Raw genomic sequence first — 22,923 nt, forward strand, 5'->3', positions numbered from 1 at the left:
GACTGCAATGAGCGGTATAGTAGTTGCGGTCGGAGGTCAATTTCATGGTCGTGATAAATGATTCATACATGAGTCATAGTTTATTTACACTGATACTTAATATACTAAGATGTGTCTAATATTAGATTGAGCGGGCGTCAAACAAGATGAGTGAAGATACTTAAAAGAAACGAGAACACTGTAAGACTGTAAATCCAACCCTTCCACACTTGACCTCTTCCTCCGCCCACCTCCATCCCCCCCTCCACCCCCTCCACCCCCCCCCCAGGACGAGCAGAGTGCCCTGGTGATGGTGAAGAAGCACCAGACCCTGGAGCAGGCCCTGGAGGACTACGCCCAGACCATCCACCAGCTGGCCAACAGCAGCCGCCTCATGGTCACCAGCGAGCACCCCGAAAGGTCAGAGGTCAACCCGCCCCCCCTCCCGACCCCGCATCCTCAAGAGACTACCAGCTACTGATCTCATTTCAATTTACTTTTTATATTGCTACTCTTCACTCTGTCCAGATGCTTGATCAGAAACTATGTCAGGCAGCCATTTTTTCTTTACTTACTCGAATTAGGATGCTGTATTGTCCTCCGCCTCACTTGCAAACTTTACTCCTGTGCATCTCTAAATGTAAACCTCAACCCCTGTCTGTCCGCCCGTCGGTTCTGCGATCCCCCTGATCCGCCGTCCTCACCCGGCGCCTGGTCTCTGTGACTCCCCAGCGAGAGGATCACGCTACGGCAGGCCCAGGTGGACAAGCTGTACGCGGGCCTGAAGGACCTGGCGGAGGAGCGGCAGGGCCGCCTGCGGGACCGGCTGCGGCTCACCCAGCTGAAGAGGGAGGTGGACGACCTGGAGCAGTGGGTCGCCGAGAGGGAGGTGGTGGCCGGCTCCCACGAGCTGGGCCAGGACTACGAGCACGTCACCGTGAGTCCGCTTCATCGCTTCATTGGTTGGATCCCCGTCTTGGGATCTAAAACATACCTCGGGGGTCACTCAAGATCTACTCTACTACTACTCTTACTCTTACTACTCTGTTTGGACCTAATGTTTAGGGCTGAACATCCAGCGATCTACTCCTTACATTGTTGTGCATCTGCTACCCCAGACATGTGTTTCACCCCATTCATTCATTCATTACATTCATCTGCACCTACCAACAGATTCACCTGTCATTTGTGAGGTGCAAATCATGAAAAAAGCTCACATAGACAACACTGACATCACCGGCAAATGTTGGCTGTGTAAAAATGAAGAGAGTGAAAGCAGATGCCCAAAAGTGTAACATTACCGAACTTTAAAACTTCCACCTCACCAGCGAAGCCCATTGTCTCCACAGCCCCTCTCAAAGACATTCCCCTTCATCCTCTGTCTCCTCTCCCCCCTCGCCTCCCTCCAGATGCTGAGGGACAAGTTCCGGGAGTTTGCCCGGGACACCAGCACCATCGGCCAGGAGCGCGTGGACAGCGTCAACGGCCAGGCGGACGAGCTGATCGAGTCGGGCCACCCGGAGAACGCCAGCGTGGCCGAGTGGAAGGACGGCATGAACGAGGCCTGGGCCGACCTGCTGGAGCTCATCGACACGCGCACCCAGATGCTGGCCGCCTCCTATGAGCTGCACCGCTTCCACCAGGACGCCGGCGAGGTGCTGGGCCGCATGCAGGAGAAGAGGCAGGCACTGCCCGCCGAGCTGGGCCGCGACCTCAACACGGTGCAGCACCTGCACCGCCAGCACACGGCGCTGGAGAACGACATCCAGGCGCTCAGCGGACAGGTGGGGGCTTCTGTTCTGCATGGAGGGGGTCCCCCCGGGGGAGAGGAGGACGGGGTTCACATGGGGAGACGGGAACACGCCCGGACGCGTGTGGGAGACGTTCCATAGAACGGAGGCGTGCGCTGGAACAGAGGGAACGAGTTGTGCTCCAAAGTGGACGAAGACTTCTTAAGTTCATAGTCTTTTAAATGGCGAATATGGCCCAGATTGGATGACCTCTAGGATAACTACAGATATTTCTCTTCCAAATCGATAAAGTACTATCGATTGCCAAATAATATTTACAGGCATTCTCCAAAGCAGATTAATAGTGCGCTAAAATATGAATCACAATCTGATAATAATTACATCCCTGCTCTACATACATACGAGGGGTTTAAAAAAGAAACATGTTTTTTTTCTTCAGTGTCCTCCCTGAAATAGAACCGTTCCCCTGCCTCCGATAATGTTTCCAGGTGTCCTGAAGACAGATGAGGCCTGGTTTGGGGACCGACCGTTTGACCTTGTCTCGTCCCCGTCCCCCCCCAGGTGAACCAGGTGCAGGACGACGCGGCGCGGCTCCAGAAGGCGTACGCCGGGGAGAAGGCGGAGGACATCCAGAAGAGCGAGCACGCCGTCACGGCCGCCTGGGAGGGGCTGCAGGAGGCGGGCCAGGCGCGCCGGCTCCTCCTGCTGGACACGGTGGAGAAGTTCAGGTTCTTCAACATGGTGCGCGACCTCATGCTCTGGATGGACGGGGTCCACCTGCAGATGGACGCCCACGACAGCCCCAGGTGAGGGCGCATGGCGGTCACATGACCCCTGACATCTCCTCAAAGATGTGTTGCTTTGTGGCTTTACCACGGCAATCAAAAAAAGCATAGCGTGTGGCTTATTGAATGGTTCACGTTTACATTTTGAGAGTTGGTTTGCAATGACTAAATCATGCTTCTACTTTTAGTTTTTTTTATTAAAAAACCTTTTTCAACCTTTTTCAAAGGGAAAAAGGTTGTGCTATTTAAACACACTATTTTACTTCTTAGTTCTAGTTGTGTTTTTCGCCTCGCTTTGCACTTTGTATTTCGGTCGTTTTTTAAAAGAAAATCGCTCTCTGTAGCCTAAAGTTGTCTTGATTGGTTTAAACCTCGATGCTGATTGGTGGTTCCTCTGCCTGGTCCCTCCTCCAGAGACGTGTCGTCGGCAGGGCTGGTCATCCTCAACCACCAGGACATCAAGTCAGAGATTGAGACCCGGGCGGAGAACTTCACCGCCTGCAACGAGATGGGCCACACCCTCATCAACAACAACCACTACGCCTCCGACGAGGTATGTGACGCAGTCACTCTTTTGTACACCTCACCGGTTTGTTGACATTTAATACCACTGTTTAGTATGTTTTAAGAACAATTAGGTTAACCTATTGTGGATTGCCGGTTTCTTATTGGCTCAAGCAAGAGATGGTCTCAATAATAAATGGTTGTGCAATGAAATGAACAGAAATATTGTTTAATTTAAGCCGTTGACCACATGCTTCTCTCGATGTCTCGATGTCCACAGATCCGAGAAAAGCTGTCTCAGCTGCAGGAGAAGAGGGAGATGATCAACAAGAAGTGGCAGGACAAGATGGACCACCTGCAGATCGGTACGCTCTGTCTTCTACTCAGCCTCGTGTGTGTGTGCGTGTTTGTGTGTGTCAGTGATGTCATGTGTTTCACTCCATCTGAACACAGTTCTGTGTGTGTGTGTGTTAATTGTCAGTGTGTATTCATCCCCCTGTCTGTGTATCGGATGTCACATGATGCATATTGTCTAACATCGTCTCTTTCTTTGCTTGTGTGCTCTGTGTTTGTGTGTGTGTGTGTGTGTGTGTGTGTGTGTGTGTGTGTGTGTGTGTGTGTGTGTGTGTGTGTGTGTGTGTGTGTGTGTGTGTGTGTGTGTGTGTGTGTGTGTGTGTGTGTCTGCGCGCGCCTGTGCCTGTGTTTGTGTGTGTGACTGTGTGTGTGTGTGTGTGTGTTTGTGTGTCTGCGCGCGCCTGTGTTTGTGTGTGTGAGTGAGTGTGTGTGTGTGTGCGTGCGTGCGTACGTGTGGGTATGCCTGCGTGTGTATGCCTCTGTGTGTGTGCGTATGCCTCTGTGTGTGTGTGTGTGTGTGTGCGTGCGTGCCTCAGTGCTGGAGGTGCTGCAGTTCGGCCGGGACGCGTGCGTGGCCGAGTCGTGGCTGGCGGGCCAGGAGCCGCTGGTGCGCGCCGCTGAGCTGGGCGCCAACGTGGACGAGGTGGAGAGCCTCATCAAACGCCACGAGGAGTTTGAGAAGCTGGCCGCGGGCTGGGACGACCGCTTCGTCCTGCTGGAGAAACTCACCACGGTGAGGAGACGGCCAGAGGGGTAGGGGTTTAGTGGAGACCCCCACCACAGTGAGACCTGTAGAGGTTTAGTGGAGCCCCCCACCACAGTGAGACCTGTAGAGGTTTAGTGGAGACCCCCACCACAGTGAGACCTGTAGAGGTTTAGTGGAGACCCCCACCACAGTGAAACCTGTAGAGGTTTAGTGGAGACCCCCACCACAGCGAGACCTGTAGAGGTTTAGTGGAGACCCCCACCACAGTGAGACCTGTAGAGGTTTAGTGGAGACCCCCACCACAGTGAGACCTGTAGAGGTTTAGTGGAGACCCCCACCACAGCGAGACCTGTAGAGGTTTAGTGGAGACCCCCACCACAGTGAGACCTGTAAAGGTTTAGTGGAGACCCCCACCACAGTGAGACCTGTAGAGGTTTAGTGGAGACCCCCACCACAGTGAGACCTGTAACGGTTTAGTGGAGACCCCCACCACAGCGAGACCTGTAATGGTTTAGTGGAGACCCCCACCACAGTGAGACCTGTAAAGGTTTAGTGGAGACCCCCACCACAGCGAGACCTGTAGTGGTTTAGTGGAGACCCCCACCACAGTGAGACCTGTAGTGGTTTAGTGGAGACCCCCACCACAGTGAGACCTGTAGAGGTTTAGTGGAGACCCCCACCACAGTGAGACCTGTAGAGGTTTAGTGGAGACCCTCACCAGAGCATAGATATAGGCACAGATAAAGCTTTGTTAAAGATACAGTTTGGCTCACTTCTTATCAAGCAGCTGGTGAATGTTTGTCTAAATCGACCCCCCCAGTGTCGCCGTGTGTGATTTAGATCTTGCAGCTTATTTCTTGTCATGGGTGTGTCACTTCCCCCGGTTAAGCACTGCGTTGCACAAAAGGCGTAACGTTTGATTAACCGTCCCTCAGCTGGAGGAGCAGGACCGCCAGAAGAGGCTGGAGGAGGAGGAGCGAGCGAGGAGGCCGCCCACGCCCGCCCCCACGGAGGAGGCCGCCCAATCAGAGGCTGAGAGCCAGCTCCACGAATCAGCAGCCAGGTAGGAGCGACCCAGCAGGAAGAAGACCAACGGGGGCAGGAAGAGGAGGGTTCTGTATTCCATTAGATGGTTTAACTATAACCCCTATACCTTTCACTCTCTGTCCCTCTCTGCATCAGGACCAGCCTAGACCAGACCACTCTGAACCAGTCTATTTCGGTTAACGGAGTACACAGCGACAATGACACTTCACAGGTATATATATGTTATTTATATTTATATGGTCTATTTATACAACCCAAGAATATACATGCACTTAGTATGATACAATGGGTGAGTAAGATGTGCCTCAAACCTTTAGGTCTAATGCCAATATATATAAATTCACGCTGGTAGTCCAATGTAAGAATGTGTTTGTGCATTACCTTGACCACTGTCTTTAAAGTCAACATGGGTACGGTTGAGCCCCTTCCAGTTAATAGACGCCAGATTTTCAATCATTTAAAGGCGGCTCTTCCACTCAAGCTGGCGGTGCAACTGTCTGAGTCTAGCTAGCGTAGCTGGGCTGGCTGGCTGGGCCAAGGGGTGGGTTATCTGTGCGCGCTAAGAGTCTTGTTAACAAAGAGTAAGCTACGGTTGTTGTTTTTTGTAGAATATACCAGTTATACGATGGGATTTTATTGATGACATCATTGAAATCACTGTCGATATTTTTACGTTTTTTTAAGCTACTAGCCAGTCAAAATGTAAAATAAGGTGACCATGTGTTAAATCATTTTTTGGTTGACTTGGAAACAAGGATTTACACAAATAACTTGGTTCTCATTATGAAGTTAGTCCTCGGTTTAACTGGTCAAAGATTTGCAGTTACCTTTTACAGCTAGTAAACTTTAGCCCAGACTATGACGTATATCAAGATAGATAGACACGCACCCACACAATGACCAACCTGTTCCCAACACAAGACCCAAAATCAAAGCCCACCTTGGTACATAAAACATTTTAAACTAAAAGAAAACCAGCCTTCTGTCCTTTGTGGCCTCAACAAGATGGATAGACGGACGGACGGAGAGCCTTTCCTAACCCTTTCTTGTTGCGTTTCCGCCAGCTCTCGTTATCGCAATCGTTATCAGCTGGAAAGAAATCAGAGGCTAAGCGTGTGTTTAGACCCAAGCCGACGGAGCGTGTGAGTACTGACACCGTGGCCAGCTGCCTGTCCTCCGCCAGCTGTCACCCGCGGCCCCGCCCTGATCCGTCCCTGCCCCTCATTGGCCCCCCCTCCTTTGTGATAGTTCCGCCCCCTGTGATAACCCCCCCACCCCCTCTGGTCGACTGGATGTAGCTAGCTTCTCTCTGTCACAATTGCAACATTGCTTCAGTGTAAAGCATGCGGTACGCTCACTCACGCTTGTGGTTACCATGGCGATGCTTGATGTACTGAGCCGAGGTGCGTCGTCCACCGGGGGAGGCGGTAGTGACCCGTAGCCGCGGTAGCAGCGAGCCTGACGAGTAGTGATGCTAGCTCTGTCCCTAGGCTAATGTGTGGGCACTGTGCTTAAACTGATGTTCCCCTGTCCTCAAGCTCATTTGTTTGTCGTTGTCTTTTAAACGAATGCCTTGTTGAACAACAGGGCAATTCTAGACAGTTAATGTTGCTCTTAGTTTAGTTGTGTGATTTATTTGTGTCCCTCATCCATATGTGAATCTGTGTTAGTGTTTTGATTGTCATGTTTTGACTGTGATGTTTTGGCCGATACGAAACTAAGATGTTTCTATGAAGTAGAAGTTTAGTCACTTGAGATGATTGACAGGAGATTGGTTGTCCCACTGAAAGGCTTTAGAATTCTGAAAGATATTTTTACTGTTGCCTTTAATTGTTGTGTGTGTTCTGTGTTTCTTCATTCTCCTATCATTTTATTTTATTTTGTCAAATGTCAATTAAGATTTTTTTTTTGTGTGTGTCTGTGTCTGCAGAGTGCTCAGAACTTGCAGGTCACTCAGAAATTGCATGTCTCTCAAAAACTGCAAGTCGCTCAGAAACTGCAAAGTGCTCAGAAATCGCCAAGTGGTCCAAACTCGCTATTCGTTCAGAAATTGCAAAGCGGTCACAAATTGCAAAGCCCTCAAAGATTGCAGATCCCCAGAGTGAGTTCTTCACAAATTCACCTTTTCGCTATCCCCTAGCCTTGTTAGCGCTGTAGCAAAGTGTAGCGCCCGTGTTTGTTAGCATGTAGCAGCCCCGGACCGACGGCCGCCATCCACAGCCGCCTACGCTAGAACCATCTCCGCTTCTCATGTCTTGAGTGCTCCCGCTGCCCTGCTGCTTCCGGCCGGCTGCTCGGGGTGTCACACCCCTGGCGGCCGACCCTCCAGGCGTGTGTTCCCTTATCCTCCTCGACGTCTCAACCCGCGCCCCCCCCCCCGCTCTCCCTCGGTCCGCAGGGATCCGAGACGGACTCGATCAACGGCCCGGGACGGGACAGCGGGCTGGCGTCGTCCCGCCTCGACCCGTCCGCCACGCTGCCCAGCAGGGGGGCCGCCGGGTCGGAGCCGGAGGCCCAGGAGGGCATCCTCTGTCGCAAGCACGAGATGGAGACGCACAGCAAGAAGGCCGCCAACAGGTGGGTCTGGTGGGGGGGTCTGGGGGGGGGTCTCGAGGGGGGCGACCACAGTGGTGCTGTGAGTCTGGAGATCGGGACGCCGGTGAAGAGAGAGGGATGTGACTAGTCGGCCATGTGATGGTGGCGACAAAAGGTATTAACTCTGATGATCTTTAGCGGGCGGGGGTAGGGGGGGGGGGATTCAAACCCCAGGACCGGTTTGATCGGAGTCGACCACCCTGGCCAAAAGGCTATCCTAGCAATAGCTTTATTGGCAAAAATTTGTTGATATGATATCTGCTCCAAAATCCACAAAATCCATAACCTGGCTCCTCGCTCCCCCCTCTGCAGGTCGTGGCAGAACGTGTACTGTGTGCTGAGGAAGGGGAGCCTGGGCTTCTATAAGGACAACAAGAGCGCCAGCAACGGCATCCCCTACCACGGGGAGGTGCCCATCAGCCTGGGGGAGGCAGTGTGTGAGGTGGCCAACGACTACAAGAAGAGGAAACACGTCTTCAAGCTACGGTGAGAGAGCGGGGACCGAGAGACACCCTTAACCCGAAAGAGGGGGTTTATTGTTCAACCGTCAACCTTTGTTTGGATTTTGAAATTTGAAGGCAATGAAGTGTTTTTTTAAGTTGACATTACAATAACACTTCTTCGAATTGACGGCCTTATTTCTGCAGGCTTGGAGACGGAAAGGAGTTCCTGTTCCAGGCTAAGGATGAGGTGAGTCTTTGATTCAGATTCAGAGAATATTATTGTACTTCAAGAAGTTGGACAGAGGGGCAATATCTACCTGCAGCAGAAATAAATAAAAACAAACTAATAAAGCAGAGAGAAAAATCAGTTTTAGCATGGATCAAATGTCAAATCCCAATCATTATTTTTCCCTTTGAAGAGTGTCCAGACTGACAAGCATCACACTTGATTGATCGTTTTATTTTAATATTTTAATATCTTATTAGAATGTTTTTTCAAATCAATTACTTATTATTATTATTATTATCGATTAAACAACACGACAGTGAGGCGAACATCGAACAGCTCCTATAATCTCTCTCTCTCTCCTCACAGGCGGAGATGAGTGCCTGGATCAGCAGCATCCACAGCACCATCCCCGCCGTGGGCCCCGGGGACTCTCCCGTGGGGCCCCGGAACATCGGCCGAGCCATGACCATGCCCCCCATCTCGCCCAGCGCCGGAGGGGGGGGGGCCGCCGCCGCCGCCGCCGCCGCCGCCACCGTCACCATGCGCAACAAAGACGGCAAGGAGAAGGACCGCGAGAAGAGGTTCAGCTTCTTCGGCAAGAAGAAATAGAAAATGATTGGGGAAAGATTCTGAGAAGACATCGAAGATTCAGAAGATTGAGGATGGAGGTGGAAAAAAAAAACATTGATGGATATACAATGATTGTCAACTTTTCAGCCGAGCTTATTCAAGGGCGGAAAGGAAAGCACCCTCATCTTACACACACACACACACACACTCACACTCACACTCACACTCACACACACACACACCGTTCCCCCAGTGCTGTTCCAGAGGAGAAGATGGAGGACAGTGTTGTGTCTTACATGGACCCTTCTTTCTTTCTTTGTTGTTCCGTTTCATCATTCCTGCTTTTAGCATTTGATCCCACATTCTCCCGCAGCCAACAGACCAGTCAGTTCGTTGGCTATCCGCAACATGTTAGCGCCGGTTATACACAAAAGGTTGTGTCGTGATTGAGATGTTAGTTCCATTTCCGTTTCCAAGGTGATTCCAAGTCGAATTCCGCTTCCAGGACCGGACAATGATTGTTTTAGTTTCTTCCTGGATCCTAGTTTTAGTTCCTTCTGATGCTGTGTCACTAACATCACAACATGGACGGCTGAAGTGCGGACGCGTTCAAGTCTTCTCCCGTTTCTCTCTTTCTCTCCCCTCCATCTCTCTGGACGGACATCTTCTGCTCTCTCTCTCTCTCCATCTCTCTGGAAGGATATCTCACTCTCCCCCTCTCTCTCGGGAAGGAATTCTCGCTGTCACGGGAAGGACATTACTTTGTTTCTCTTTTGCTTTTGGTGTTGATGTTATTAACATGACCAAATATATTGCTATTATTGTTATTGTTATTATTATTTATCTTCTGGCAATGCAGGTTGGAGCAAGAGAAGCTGTTAACTATGAGAGTAATGGGTGACCTTGATTAATGTTGTGAAAAATAATAATTTGGTTTAACTAGTGGAGAATGTTGGGCTTGCTTCTGTATTCTTGTTTTTTTATTTTTTAGGAATGACAGTTGATTGAGGTGTTTTTTTTTGAGACACAAAAATAAAGCTCAACACATTTTAGCCGTGTGCAGTAAGTGATCGCGAGTTTCAACATTGGGGAAATATTATATATATTTAAAGTGGTTTCATTTTAATTATTTGGTTCTTTCTTTCGTTTTGCTTGTGCTGGATTATTTCCTTGGAGTGATCTCCCGCCTGCTCGGTTTTATACTTTCTTGTGGATGTATAAAGCAGAGGAGATTAGTTTTCTAGTCGTTGTGTGTGAGACTTGTGGTGGTTTGGATTTTGCACGTTTGTTATTCCTGATCAAGAGATCTAATTTGCTGCCCTCCTGCCCTACACGCCATGCACACAGCTGACCGACACACAGCAGACCAACCACACGAACGCATCTCGGACGTCTCCAAAAACCGGCTTTTTTGTTTTTTTATACATTTTTTCCACAATTGTATCACAATTATAATAATCATAATTATTATTTAGAAGCTGTTATTACCAGTGCACCACACATTGCGTCAGAACCCAGTTCCCAGTCTATGAGTTTCTCCAATTTATTATAATTTATAATAGTGATTAAACTGGGGGGTCGGGGCCCGTGGGGCCGAGGGACCCAAGCTGGAAGCCAGCGGCGTGCCCCCCTGCAGGAGGGAACAGGCGACGGCGTGGTGGGGGCCACCGGCCGGACCGTGAGGAGTGTCATAGTGAAGAACGTTCCTTAATGCTCCTGGCCGGAGGCGGGGGGCAGAGCCTAACCAAACCCCCACGGTTCCTTCACAGCTTCAGGCTGTGAACATAACAAGAATGTTTTGATAACGTACGACCTAATGTTTGTCGGCAGGCCATCCCGAAGCCTCATTTTATGAAGGAGGTTTTGAATTTGATAAGAAAAACTCTTCGGTTTCGCAGATGGGGGTTTCTAAGGAGTCCTAAATTATATTTAGATGTGCTCTTGCATTATGTGGCATGAATTTGCGTAGGTTTATACTTGTACCAATTGTTCCGTCGTGGTTTTGCCGTTCCCGCTCTCTGTCCCCCTGTCTGTCTGCGGAGATGAGGAGTGTCTATGTACCGGTTTCACCCTCGTCCATTTCAGAACCAACATGTAGAAGCGGCGGTCGTCCACTGATCAGGGACTGTAGAGAGAACACTTCTCAAAGCAGGGTTGAATGGGAAGGAATACCATTTAGTCTAACACAGTGGTGGCACAGGCCTGCCCATGGGAACATTAGAGATGCTCGTGAATGGACATCTACGGCATTGTTGGTAAAACCTTCACTTCAAAATGTGGTTTTTGTACTTGTAAAATAAAGTATGTATAGTGAATTAAAGTGTACTACTGAATGATTGAAATCCCAGGTCATCAGTAAGCGATGACTATGGGATTTGAGGGTTCTTTTGAAATCCATTTTGATTATAGTATTTCCACTCCCAACCAAGTCAAGCCTGGATACAATACCAGATCTTGGTTCCACCAAGACAACTCACTTAATTTAATTTCAAATGAATCCCAACCAAAATGATAGACACAACCCGATATTTTGTCTCTGATGAAGTGAACTGCCTTCAGTTGATCCCTGGAACAATGTTAATGCCTTACCTGGCGCTTTCTGTCTCTTGTGAGAGGAAACTCCTGGTTGACTTCTGAATGCTGGATGAAGATATGTGATCAATGTGTTTATTATTGGGGGGAAAAGAGCTACTGAGCTGGGGGCATATACCATAAACAGTGATTATGGTCTCACACGGAGGCTTCTGAAATCCAAGTGAATTTAGTTCATGTCTATAAAGTATTTTCTTATCGCTTGATTTGAATGTTAATCGTTATGGTTCCAAAATTGGTCAGGTAAAGCGAAAAAAGAAGAAAAAAACCCTTGTTATTCCTGGTATTTACACACACTCGCACTGTTTCTCCCATCTCTTTTATTTCACATCACACATACACCCTGGCAATCCACTCTCATCTTAAAATGTTCTTGGCTATAACTGGAATCAGACTATGAATGCTGTTAAAATAACAATGTATCACCACCTTTGACCACTCACCTCATCAAGAAAGCATTTTGCAGTCGAGGTCAAAGGGATGGATGCTAAGATTAAGTTGTCTCGTTAAAGAGTTCTTGTAACAGTAATATACAAGAAAAAAATGATTGTTTTACTTGATAAGTATTTTAAGTGAGCGATAAACAGATTGGCGCCAATTTTAGCTTCCTTTTTGAAGAAGACAGGAAACGCTGTCTAGAAAGAGCTTGTATTTTATCATTCAGTGGTCTGTCTTGCAGCATTCAATAAGCCTATACAACCGACCTGCATTTTCTCATTTACTTTGACGAATGTCTGTTCCTTCCTCTGTGAGTATTTCAGAGTTGTTAATACCACTACTATTATTAATTACTATTATCATTATTGCTACTGTTATTACTACTACTACTGTTACTAATGCAACGTACTGCATCTATAACTGCTGTCCATTTTCAGGTACGAGTCTGTAACTCCAGACCCTTCCACACGATGTCAGTGTGCTGTGGAGCATTTTCATGACAGATCGACAAATGTTTGTTGACTTGTGTATCTACATCTAATATTAGGAATAATAAAATGGTTTATTCAAAACAATTTGTTATCTGCTTTATCTTTCTTCTTGGGTGCATATTGCATTGCAACTACTTAAAAAACGATTTCAATTTTTAAAGATCGCTCTTAAATTTATAAAAAAAAATTAAAAGTAGGCTTAGGCAATGGGCAAATAAGAAAATGATCACATAAGCCTCATTAGTGCTTAACACTAGCAACCTCGTATATTAAAATTCATCAGAGAATAGTCCTATGTCTTTGGTTGTAGATGTCCTTTTTCATCAGACACGCAGATATCAACATCAAATAAAACTATTTGATACAAACTGCAGTGCGTGTGTGAGGCCTAACCCCTTCGGTCTTGGCCACGCCCTCTCACCCTCATCTCCTGCTCTGTGCATCTGCTCCAGGTGGTGATAGATCTCTTCCTCTTGCCTTGTGGGGTCCATGTTAGAGCCTGCTCTGCAATTGATTTGTTCTGTCTTCTGTGTGGGGATTATCCATTTCCATGTCCTCCTCCTGATCTGGTTAGCAGGCTCCCAGGAGGCCCCCTTGTAGACAGCGTGGCTGGAGGTCTGTAGACTGTTAAGCATGTTGGTTCTCCAGGTTTCCGATCCGAGTAGAGTTGAAGATCTGTAGTTTGGCCTTGAGGCATAGGTTTCCGGCCTTCCAGATTTTGTTAAACATGTTAAACGTTGTCCATGCTTCTCAGATTCTGGCCTTGACATCCTCCTCTGATCCTCCTTCCACAGTAAAGATGCTCCCAGGGTAAGGTACCCTCGAGCTGCATTTTTCATCCATGGTTATCGGTGAGTTGTTCTTGTTATTGATTCTAATTACTCTGGTTTTTGAGGATTTGTTTCTGAGCCAAAATGAAGCATCAGTTGTCTATAGTTTGTCCAAATATTCCTGTATATGTTTGTGGTTGTGTGCAAGTAGTGCAAGGTCATCAGCTAAATCCCGGTTTTCTAACTGTTCTGTCAGGCTCCACTGTAATCCGGTTCAGATGTTGCAAGTTACCTTTTTGTCATAGTCCAGTCTATGCAGAGGAGGATGAAGAAAGGCGAGAGCAAGCATCCCTGCCACATCCCACTCAGGACCAAGTCCTGGAGGATTGGCATTACATCCCTTGGTAGGTGTTTTTAATTATGCTGAGGAAAAAACACGGCATTCACCCCCTTAATGATCTTATTGGGTTAATTATACTACAATAAACTGTCAATAAAATGTTCCACGGGTAGCAGTAACCATAGGTGACCAGAGGAGGGCGTTGTTGCTCTCCTTCTCTCGGGCGAAACCGACAGCCCGACTGTCAACGACTTTCCACCGTGTATTAAACCCAAGATGGCTGCTGTTGTTGAGAATGTTGTCAAACTGTAAGTGTTTCACTTTTTCCCTACACACCTTAGACACCTCAACATTGTCACGGTGAAGTGACAATTTGTTATATTTACGGAAATAGCATGCTGTCTAAGGCTGTCTTAGGCAACCATGTCACCCAGGAACTACGATAGCACACGCTAGTCATGTCTTTCCGTGTCCAGCCATGGAAGTGAGAACAACTCCCGTTAACACACAGGCAGATGACGTTCCGCTTTTCATTTCTTTTAAACCTTTGTCTTATTTATTCGACTGTACTTGTATCACCTGTATAATCATATTAAGTTTACATAATGCATACGTGTTCGTTGGCTATAGACCACTGGCTGCCGTGTTGAGTAGTTTTGCTTGCGCTGAAAGGGTAATAGTGGCAGTCTAGGCAGAGGGTCCTACATAGTAGCGTTATCCCGGTCGGTTGGAACGTAATTTCCGGCCTCTTACTTCCTATAAGCCGTCTACGCCAGTTTACAGACAAGAACATGTCAAGAATAAAAACACGAGCGACACTGAGAATTTAAATGGAGTTTTGGCGATGAATTGGACAAAGCAATATCCGAATCAGGTAACGGAAACGGATATCCCTCTATCGGAAGTCCCCCTCTTTCTCTGGCCTCTAGCCCCTAAACCCATGTAACTGAACGTACCCACCTAACTCCCGCCAATAACGCTCATTTGGAGCATCCTGTTCCAGGCGTTCCTTCGTGAGAGGAGAACGCCTGGGAACGAGCTGAGGCAGTCTATTCTGGTCCATATTAGCGCAATAAAGATTGTTGGCCGTCGCCCAACTTGCTCAGAAAGAATAAATACTTGGGTGTAGGTGTCAGTGTCTCCACATTGGATAACAGTTTTTTTTTATGCTTTTGGTTGCCTAAAGTTTATGTAGGGATAGGACTGTATTTTTTACCCCTACGTTTCAGGCTAATCCTAGGTATCACCTACTTGTATATATTGTATGGTTGTGATCTAATATACTCTGCCACACCCTCTTCCCAGTACCATGGTTTAAGAATTAGAATAACATATGAGAATAGAATGTTCACACTTCGAAAGAACTTGGAATCTAATTGAGCAAACTCATTACGTCTGAAGAGGATGTGAGGACATTAAGACATTTTCCATACTGAATACATCCGTAGGTCAACGTACTTGTTACCACTCTCTTTTACCAGTATCAACTTTCTTTACATTTACGTCAACAACATCTTATATCTCAGGTTCCATTAAACGTATGGCATTACATTTCTGACGGTGCAAAAAGATTCGACATAGGAAAGTGTGACCAACGAATTATGAGACGCTAGGAGTCGCTATTTTACGCATTCGGAAATGCCCCTTAAACCGGCGTTTTGAGTATCCGGAGTTAATTATAACAGAAATGAACGGTCAAACATGGACAAAATTCAATGGATATCAGATTTATTTGTATTGATTTGTATGTATTTGATGTAGCCTGAGATCGCCCTCTGTGTTTCTTTTGGGCTTAGTTTGGGCGAGCAGTACTACAGAGATGCCATGGAGCAGTGTCACAACTACAACGCCAGGCTGTGTGCAGAGCGGAGTGTGCGCATGCCCTTCCTAGACTCCCAGACCGGCGTCGCCCAGAGCAACTGCTACATCTGGATGGAGAAGAGACACCGCGGGCCAGGTTAGTGCACACAGGCGCGCACACGGATACACACACACACGCAAACACAGATGCACAGAGGGACACAAATCACTATCGCCATGAATGCTCCTATATTGCAAAACGTACATTCAAAGGCGCATCAATCACCCCTGTCCACACTGACACTGAATGTAGCTTTCTATATATGGTAGCATAGCTTATAAAAAAAAACATGCAGACACAGTGGGACAGACCAAATAGTTTCAGGTACCGTTGTTTGGGAAACGATAGCCTTACTGTTGAGAGTTGACTAGAGTAGACTGTTTCGGTGGCTTCCCCTGTCCAGTCTCATTCCACACTCACTCCCTCTGTGCGTGTCTGGGGTCCTTCAGGCGTGGCCCCGGGACAGCTGTACACCTACCCCTCCAGACGCTGGAGGAAGAAGAGGAGAGCCCACCCCCCTGAGGACCCAAGGCTCATCTTCCCTCCTCTGAAGTCAGGTGCCCACGGCTCTACGTCAGGGCCCTATGTTACCATTTTACATTGTTACTCATTTACTTAATATCGAGATACATTTTTTAAGAAATTCAAAAAAAATTGTGTATGATTTTATACATTCGCATTTGCGTAGTACAGCTCTCTCTGTGTCCGCCTTTTTTTATTTTTTTTATTAAAAATTAACGAGGTCGAACAGAACAGAGTTTGTGTTAATGTCAAATTGGCGAATGCACTATAGCGCCCGCTGTTGGAAGTGAACATATATTCACTTCCACTGACGATACATGATGTAAGTATTGCGGAGGCAAAGAATCGCCATACTTGCATGTATCAGGGTTCTCAGTTATAACATGTTAGTGCCATAGCAATAAAAATTGCTTTTTGGCTGTCGTTCCCTTCAGCACACGTGTGGAATGAGATCAACAAAATTAATCCCAGATGGGAATTTTGGGGACATCACACTGTGATAAACCCCCCCAGATGTTAATACTGCGCTATGTAAATATTCCCAGCGCAACCACGTCTCTTTTGATTAGATGGCGATTTTCCTGCTCTTTGATCCACCCAAGGCATAAATATGTATAGTTGTATGTGATATAACATAGTTTTTCATTTTATACAACCCGGTATTATAATGTTTGAAGTTATTTTAACTGAATAGTTGTGCAAAATGTAGTTCTATCACTTGTTGCCGTGTTAACATTAAGATATTGATGTGGGGCTGACTTCACAACATGCTTTATTGGAGTCAGACATTTGCCCTCTGGATGAGGATAAGAGAAACATTATCAATCCCGACAACAATTTTGGGTGTCAGGATTACAGAACAGTAAAAAATATAGAAAACTACATTTAAAATAAGTCTATGCAAAGAACAACAGAGAATGACTATAAATAACAACAAGTAGAGGAAATGAAGCGGTCGATCACTATGTAGTCTCCGATGCTTCCTGTGTTGCTAACTGTGTGTGTGTGTGTGTGTGTGTGTGTGTATGTGTGTGTGTGTGTGTGTGTGTGTGTGTGTGGGCGCAGTAGAGCTGGAGCTGGGCCTGAAGAAGGAGGGTGTGCTGAGCTCTGACGGCAGCAGCCTGGAGGCGCTGCTGAAGGCCGAAGCCCCCGACAAGAGAGGGGCCGCTGAGGCCAGGCCCAGCGAGGAGGAGCCCAGCCTCAGTGACTACACCCCCGCCCCCGCGCCCAGCGCCCGCTCCAGAAAGGTCTGTGACATATCACTCTTAGGGGTTAGGAGCTCTCTGGGAGATTTCTGACTTATAAATAATATTTTTCCAAACACAATAACTGTGAGTGTGAATGCTGCTGCATCATAATTTACTTTCGGTTTTGTTTCAGGATTTGAATGTAGCTGTGGGATTCTACTAGGGTTAGGTTTATGGGTTTGGCGTGAGGGTTAGGCTATCAGGGTTCAGCTTCGTCTTAGCGGTCAGTTAGTGCCTTAGGGTTAGGTGCTAGGTTTGGTCTGAGGGTCATGTTTGGTTTGAGGATTCTTTCAGAGGACAGACATTAATCTGTGATTATTTATTATTATCCAATTATTTCTGGAAACTCCAGGACAGGAGATATGGGCAAAACATTTTGAGTTCGACTTTTAACGTCCTCCCATCCTGTCCCACTCCCCCTGCGGACAGAGAATCCTAGAACCTGATGACTACCTGGATGACCTTGACGATGAAGACTATGAGGAAGATACCCCCAAGAGAAGAGGCAAAGGCAAGGGAAAGGTAAGGGGACCGCAGCATTGGCGTTCAAAACCCTTACCCTTTGGACGGGGGACTCGAGCCCCCCTGAACTGCCGGCCTCCCCCTCTCCCCCTCTGTGCGGTCCTGTCTGCTGACCCATGTGTGGCGCTGTGTGGGTCGACCTGTGTCCCCAGGGTCGAGGGGCCAGCTCCAGTAGGAAGAAGCTGGACACGGCAGCGCTGGAGGACCGGGACAAGCCCTACGCCTGCGACAGTGAGTGGACGGACAGGCCGCTTGTACTGCGGTACACGCCCCACCGCTGACAGCCTATATAGCCCCCCCCCCCCCCCCCCCCCCCCCCCCCCACCCGGCCCGGGACCACCAGATGTGATGAACGTTGTTGATCCCAAAGGAGACACTAGGTGCCTCACATGGATCACAAGCATGATCGTTTCGAGACCAGGGGGGGGGGGTAGAGACACTTTTCTACTTCTGCTTTGTTTCTCTGTTTCTCTGTGCATCTGTTTGACTTTCAGTGCAGCTCTTTCTCTCCCCCATGCTCATCTTCCTCTCTCTCTATTTTTCTCTCACATGCTTTCTCTCATCTCTTTTTCAGACTCTGTCAAACAAAAGCATATTTCAAAACCTTCTGAAAGAGGTATATATATCTTTTTCATTCCCTTCTTGAACTCCGGTCGTTGTCTTGGTCTGCTTGTTCTTCACTGCTTGGTTCGTCTGTTCCCTTGCTTCGTCGCTCTCTGTTCAATGTGTGTCAGTAATGTCCCAGGCGATGAGGTTGTGTTGAATTATGTGTAAACGACTGGGCCTTTAACTCATTGACCCACTAGGCCCCTTCTCCTCTTGTGCTATCAGTTAGTTCATGGCGATTGCATGGCTGTTTCCCTTCCTTATATCACCATCTCCCTTTAAGACCTGCTTGTATCTCGTCACAACCTTTATCCGTCTTGCTGTGGAGATATAAATGCCTTGGTTTTGAGTTTGAATGCCCAGCCTGACCATTACGTTTCTCCCAAGAAAGTAATGGACTGCACCCCATTATTCCCTTCATTTGTGTTTCCCCTACATATCGTGCTGGGACGCTGGCACTTACTAGTGCGCCTAGCTCCTCCAGAACTCACCAGCACTGTGCATCCTGGTCCAGCATGCCACTCAGAGTCTCCCTGTGCTGCGTCTCCCTCTCCTTAACACTCAGCCCATCCTAGGCCCACTGCGTCTGTCCAGCCTCTCGGCTTCCAGAAGCAGCATGTCTGGCAGCAGCCCTTTCAAGGTCGGAGTAGAGCGAGGAACGCAGGGGTGGTGGTGAGGGTCTTGTGACGGAGCTGCCCCCACACCCTGAGGCCCTGGGTGCAGAACAGTGTCCCACGGAGGTGGAACCCTGGGCTGCTCTCTGTCCTCTCTCTATCCTCTGTGACGGGTTGGAGACGGAGGGAGGTCCCTGGGGCTGAAGGTTAATGGTGACAAGAGGGAAAACCACAGTGACGTGATCGTCCAGAAGTTATGGGGAATGTTTGAATCAGATCATCTGTCACGGCTTGTCTGTTTACGGTAGTGCAGAGGAGACCCTACACTTGAACTCAAGCATTTGCGTCAGTGTTACAGAATATGTAGACTTTCCACCTCAAGCAGTGGTGTCTGCCCTTTTAAGGTACACAGACATTTAGTCCCAACTATTGTTAGTTTTCTACTAAAATCCACATTCAGAACAGTCTTTTGTCTCAGTAACAGGAAAACGTACACGTCGATCAAAAAACATGTAAAAGATATTTTGGTGCATATTACGTGCACAATGTTACGTGCACAATGTTGTGTGCACATTACGGCAATTGGCGGCCGCATACAAAGAGGAAGTAATGGGTTCACGACCTGCAGCACTTTGTGGCTTTATTACTGTGAAAAAGGAAATAGAAACCGCTGCATTTGTGCATCGCCCAAAAAACCCCACAAATGCACGACAGTACATGTTTGGTGGAGGTCTGAAAAAGGACGGGCGCTCCTGCTGAAACCACCCGTGGGGGTCCGCCGTGGCCCGTGCCTTAACCCACGCTGACGTGTGCCCACAGTCTGTGGCAAGCGCTACAAGAACCGGCCTGGGCTGAGCTACCACTACGCCCACTCCCACCTGGCCCAGGAGGAGGGCGAGGACGCCGCCGCCGCTGCCGCCGCAGAGGTCCACGAGCCCCCCGCACCCCCACCCCAAGAACCCAAGAGTAAGCCCAGGCAACGCCACGTGATCGTGCCCCACTCTCCTGTGTTGTGTTGTGGACACAGGCTGTGATGTTTTATCCGGTACAGTGTTGTTGGGCGTCAGCAGTGTGGGGGCTACTGTAAAACGCTGTGTTGTGTTGTGGGCCTGGGCCTCGGCGGGAGCGTTGTACAATGCTACTTTATTGGGAGGGAAGGAGAGTACATTACTGCCCTGGCCCAGAGTTGTCATCATCGAGGTCTTAAAAGCCGTGACAAAGCAACTTTCAAACACAGTCTCGCCCTGCACTGTTTCTGAACATTTCCTGCATGGGGTCACCTGAGAATGGGAACCGGGATCGATGTCTTGGGGAAATCTTTGACGGCAATTTGCCTGCTCAAGAGCTGGTAACATTGCGCAACACTGCCAGTGTTGCTGTGTTGTGATGAGCAGGGACGTTGGCGGGAGAACCACGTAAGGGTGAGAGGTGCAAACCCCTCACACGACTCCGCTGAGGCCGTATCTGAATCAGCGAGTGTTTATCTTAGCGCGCCAATGTAGACAACGCTTTTTTTGTGTGCCTTTTAAGGTGTCAAATATTTATCTCAGAGTCAAGTACCCCAACCCTGAAAGAACATTAACTGTCATGCAAAACAAGTTTAATAAATGTATTACAAAACCATCGACAGACGGCCTAAAGTGTAAAGAACTCATCCCTCCCCCCTCGCCCCGTCTGGTTCTGGGCGTCTGGCTTCAGCAGAGGGCATCAGCGCCCCCTGCTGGACGGTCCCTTTGATATCTATTAGGGGTCGTTTTACCGTACGTGAACGAGCGCAACACAAATTCTTTCCTGTCTGAATAGTGTTACTTACAAGCGGTGCCTGCGATGATATCCCAGCAATTTACCGGGAACTATTTGTGTAAGGGGATTGTGTCAAAGGTAGCCAATTACCTACAGTGTTGTCGTATTGCTGTCATGTATAAAATATATACTTGTAACATTGTACTAATTAGTCCTAGATGAATTTGTGATAATTTACAGCTGTGCATTTAACAGACTGTTTTTTGCCTCCCTTCAGCTGCTAAGAAAGGTCCAGACGGCCGCGCGCTGCCCAACAACTACTGTGACTTCTGCCTGGGGGACTCCAAGACCAACCACAAGACGGGCCAGTCGGAGGAGCTGCAGTCCTGCTCCGACTGCGGACGCTCAGGTAGGGCCGTTCGCCCCCTTCAAACCCCGGAGAAGCACCTTCTGGTGAAACAGCTACTGTGACGGCTGTCCGCGATGTCCCCTGGCCCCCGTTTGAACCAGGCGGTTGTGACCGTAGCGCTCTAAGGGACGTCCCTGTGACCTCTGTGCCGTGCAGGCCACCCCTCGTGTCTGCAGTTCACCCCGGTGATGATGGCGGCGGTGAAGACGTACCGCTGGCAGTGCATCGAGTGCAAGTGCTGCAACATATGCGGCACCTCGGAGAACGACGTGAGTGCGGTTGGATGGCCGTGTCCTCTCGGTGACCGGCCGACGCGGCCCCCGTGCCGTGTTCCGGTCGGCTGTTTTTTGGGCCTGATTCTGTGTTCCGATTGGCTGCCCGGGTCCCTGGTGCTGTGTATTGATTGGCTGTTGCTGTGCCTCCCCCCCGCAGGACCAGCTGCTGTTCTGTGACGACTGCGACCGAGGCTACCACATGTACTGCCTCACCCCCCCCATGTCCGAGCCCCCCGAGGGTAAGCTAGCCGCACGCTGCGATGTCACTTCCTGTTCAGTCACTGTTCTGAGCCGTGGGTGTGCACTCTGCTAAATGACTCATATTCAATTAATTCATGATTGTCAATGGAACAATGTATGAATGTGCTTGGAAACCCTGCAGGGCTTCGGTGGCTGCAGTTGATTTAAACTGTTTTCCACCACAACCGCCACCATGACTCAGAGTTGTGACGCTAACAGAACCTAAAGCACTAAAGATCTGCAGCGCTCCACGCCCCTCTGTTCAGCCTGACTCTGATCGCTGTCCCCACAGGAAGCTGGAGCTGCCACCTGTGTCTGGACCTGTTGAAAGACAAGGCGTCCATATACCAGACCCAGACGCTCCCCACGTCCTGATGGCTCCCTGGCCCCCCACGCCGCACGGCCCAACTCCTCCCCGGTTCCACCCCCTTGTGGGGACGGCGAACCACTGAAGCCCCCTTCCCCCTCCCCCCCCCCCCCCCCCCCCCCAAAGCCCCTCCAGGACTCCACCGAAAACACAGCGTCGCCGTGACACCGCGACACGTGCTCCACAGCGCCTCTTTGTACGTTCAAAAATCCATCGCTGCGCAAAGAGCGAGGTCATCGTCTGTGGGCAGAAGGGGTGAGCGGATGGTGGCCGTACGCCAACAGGAACCCAGGCTCTGTTGTTCCTTAGGGTTGGACGGAGCCGTCGCGGTGGCTGCCACGCAACCACCCATCCACCGTCACCACGGTGTCTCCACGGTGTCTCCACGGTGGATGGACCCGCTGACGGCCGCAGGTGGGTGGGTGGGGGGGGGTGCTGTAGTTCAACCTTAGACATGGTGAAAAGGGAAGTGTATCCGATACCAAACCAGCCTCCATTAGCTGTGTATATGGCTGTTACACAGTCACTCTGTCTCAACTCTAGAGCTCTGCCTTCAGCTTGTTTGCCATGCCGCCAACTGTACCCGAGTCAAGTTCCATGTTACACAGCATAAATAGCCAAATTAACTTGTTAATTTACCTTTTTTTGTTTTTTAATAGCTGTTCATAGCTTACTGCACTTAGCGAATAGCAAACACTATTGCCTCCTTTACTCTGCTATCTGTTGGTTTTTGCAACGAAATCAGAAAACATAGCTCGGTTGACATAAGTACAGTAGCATGCCAGGTTTTACTAATCATACAGTAAAGTGATTTTGTAAACTATATTTATATGTATTTGTATTTCAAATAATGGTGAAACATGCATAGAAGTTGGATGGACATATGTTTCCGTCTGATTGGTCAATGCCCATTAGAAGATACT

General features: G+C 48.7%; 2 protein-coding genes across 9 annotated transcripts in view; both read left to right on the forward strand.

Moving 5' to 3' along the window:
* The window catches only part of LOC130386322 (spectrin beta chain, non-erythrocytic 1), a 70,584-nt gene extending 60,600 nt beyond the window's left edge, over nt 1-9,984 (forward strand). For all 4 annotated transcript variants that reach the window (XM_056595161.1, XM_056595162.1, XM_056595164.1 and 1 more), the window contains 13 exons: nt 269-399; nt 712-916; nt 1,389-1,763; nt 2,292-2,536; nt 2,930-3,068; nt 3,300-3,384; nt 3,910-4,106; nt 5,015-5,142; nt 5,262-5,337; nt 7,525-7,703; nt 8,034-8,207; nt 8,369-8,411; nt 8,760-9,984. In XM_056595161.1, the coding sequence (XP_056451136.1) occupies nt 269-399; nt 712-916; nt 1,389-1,763; nt 2,292-2,536; nt 2,930-3,068; nt 3,300-3,384; nt 3,910-4,106; nt 5,015-5,142; nt 5,262-5,337; nt 7,525-7,703; nt 8,034-8,207; nt 8,369-8,411; nt 8,760-9,002 (2,220 nt within the window). In that variant the 3' untranslated portion in view covers nt 9,003-9,984. The remainder of the gene's footprint in view (nt 1-268; nt 400-711; nt 917-1,388; nt 1,764-2,291; nt 2,537-2,929; nt 3,069-3,299; nt 3,385-3,909; nt 4,107-5,014; nt 5,143-5,261; nt 5,338-7,524; nt 7,704-8,033; nt 8,208-8,368; nt 8,412-8,759) is intronic.
* Nucleotides 9,985-13,743: 3,759 nt separating this feature from the next.
* dpf2 (double PHD fingers 2) lies at nt 13,744-22,081 on the forward strand. Of its 5 annotated transcripts, none has more exons than XM_056595166.1 (12): nt 13,744-13,902; nt 15,391-15,551; nt 15,905-16,012; nt 17,043-17,224; nt 17,654-17,746; nt 17,899-17,977; nt 18,321-18,362; nt 19,786-19,932; nt 20,987-21,118; nt 21,275-21,387; nt 21,551-21,632; nt 21,926-22,081. In XM_056595166.1, exons 1-12 carry the CDS (start codon nt 13,871-13,873, stop codon nt 22,006-22,008), a joined length of 1,254 nt encoding a protein of 417 aa, XP_056451141.1. In that variant the 5' UTR covers nt 13,744-13,870; the 3' UTR covers nt 22,009-22,081. The 5 variants fall into 5 exon arrangements, with proteins under 5 accessions (XP_056451141.1, XP_056451142.1, XP_056451143.1 ...); XM_056595167.1 differs by having other exon boundaries at nt 13,746-13,902; nt 17,046-17,224; XM_056595168.1 differs by lacking the exon at nt 18,321-18,362 and having other exon boundaries at nt 13,747-13,902.
* Nucleotides 22,082-22,923: the final 842 nt, after the last annotated feature.

Source organism: Gadus chalcogrammus, chromosome 7 (assembly GCF_026213295.1).
Source record: "Gadus chalcogrammus isolate NIFS_2021 chromosome 7, NIFS_Gcha_1.0, whole genome shotgun sequence".
NCBI lineage: Eukaryota > Metazoa > Chordata > Actinopteri > Gadiformes > Gadidae > Gadus > Gadus chalcogrammus.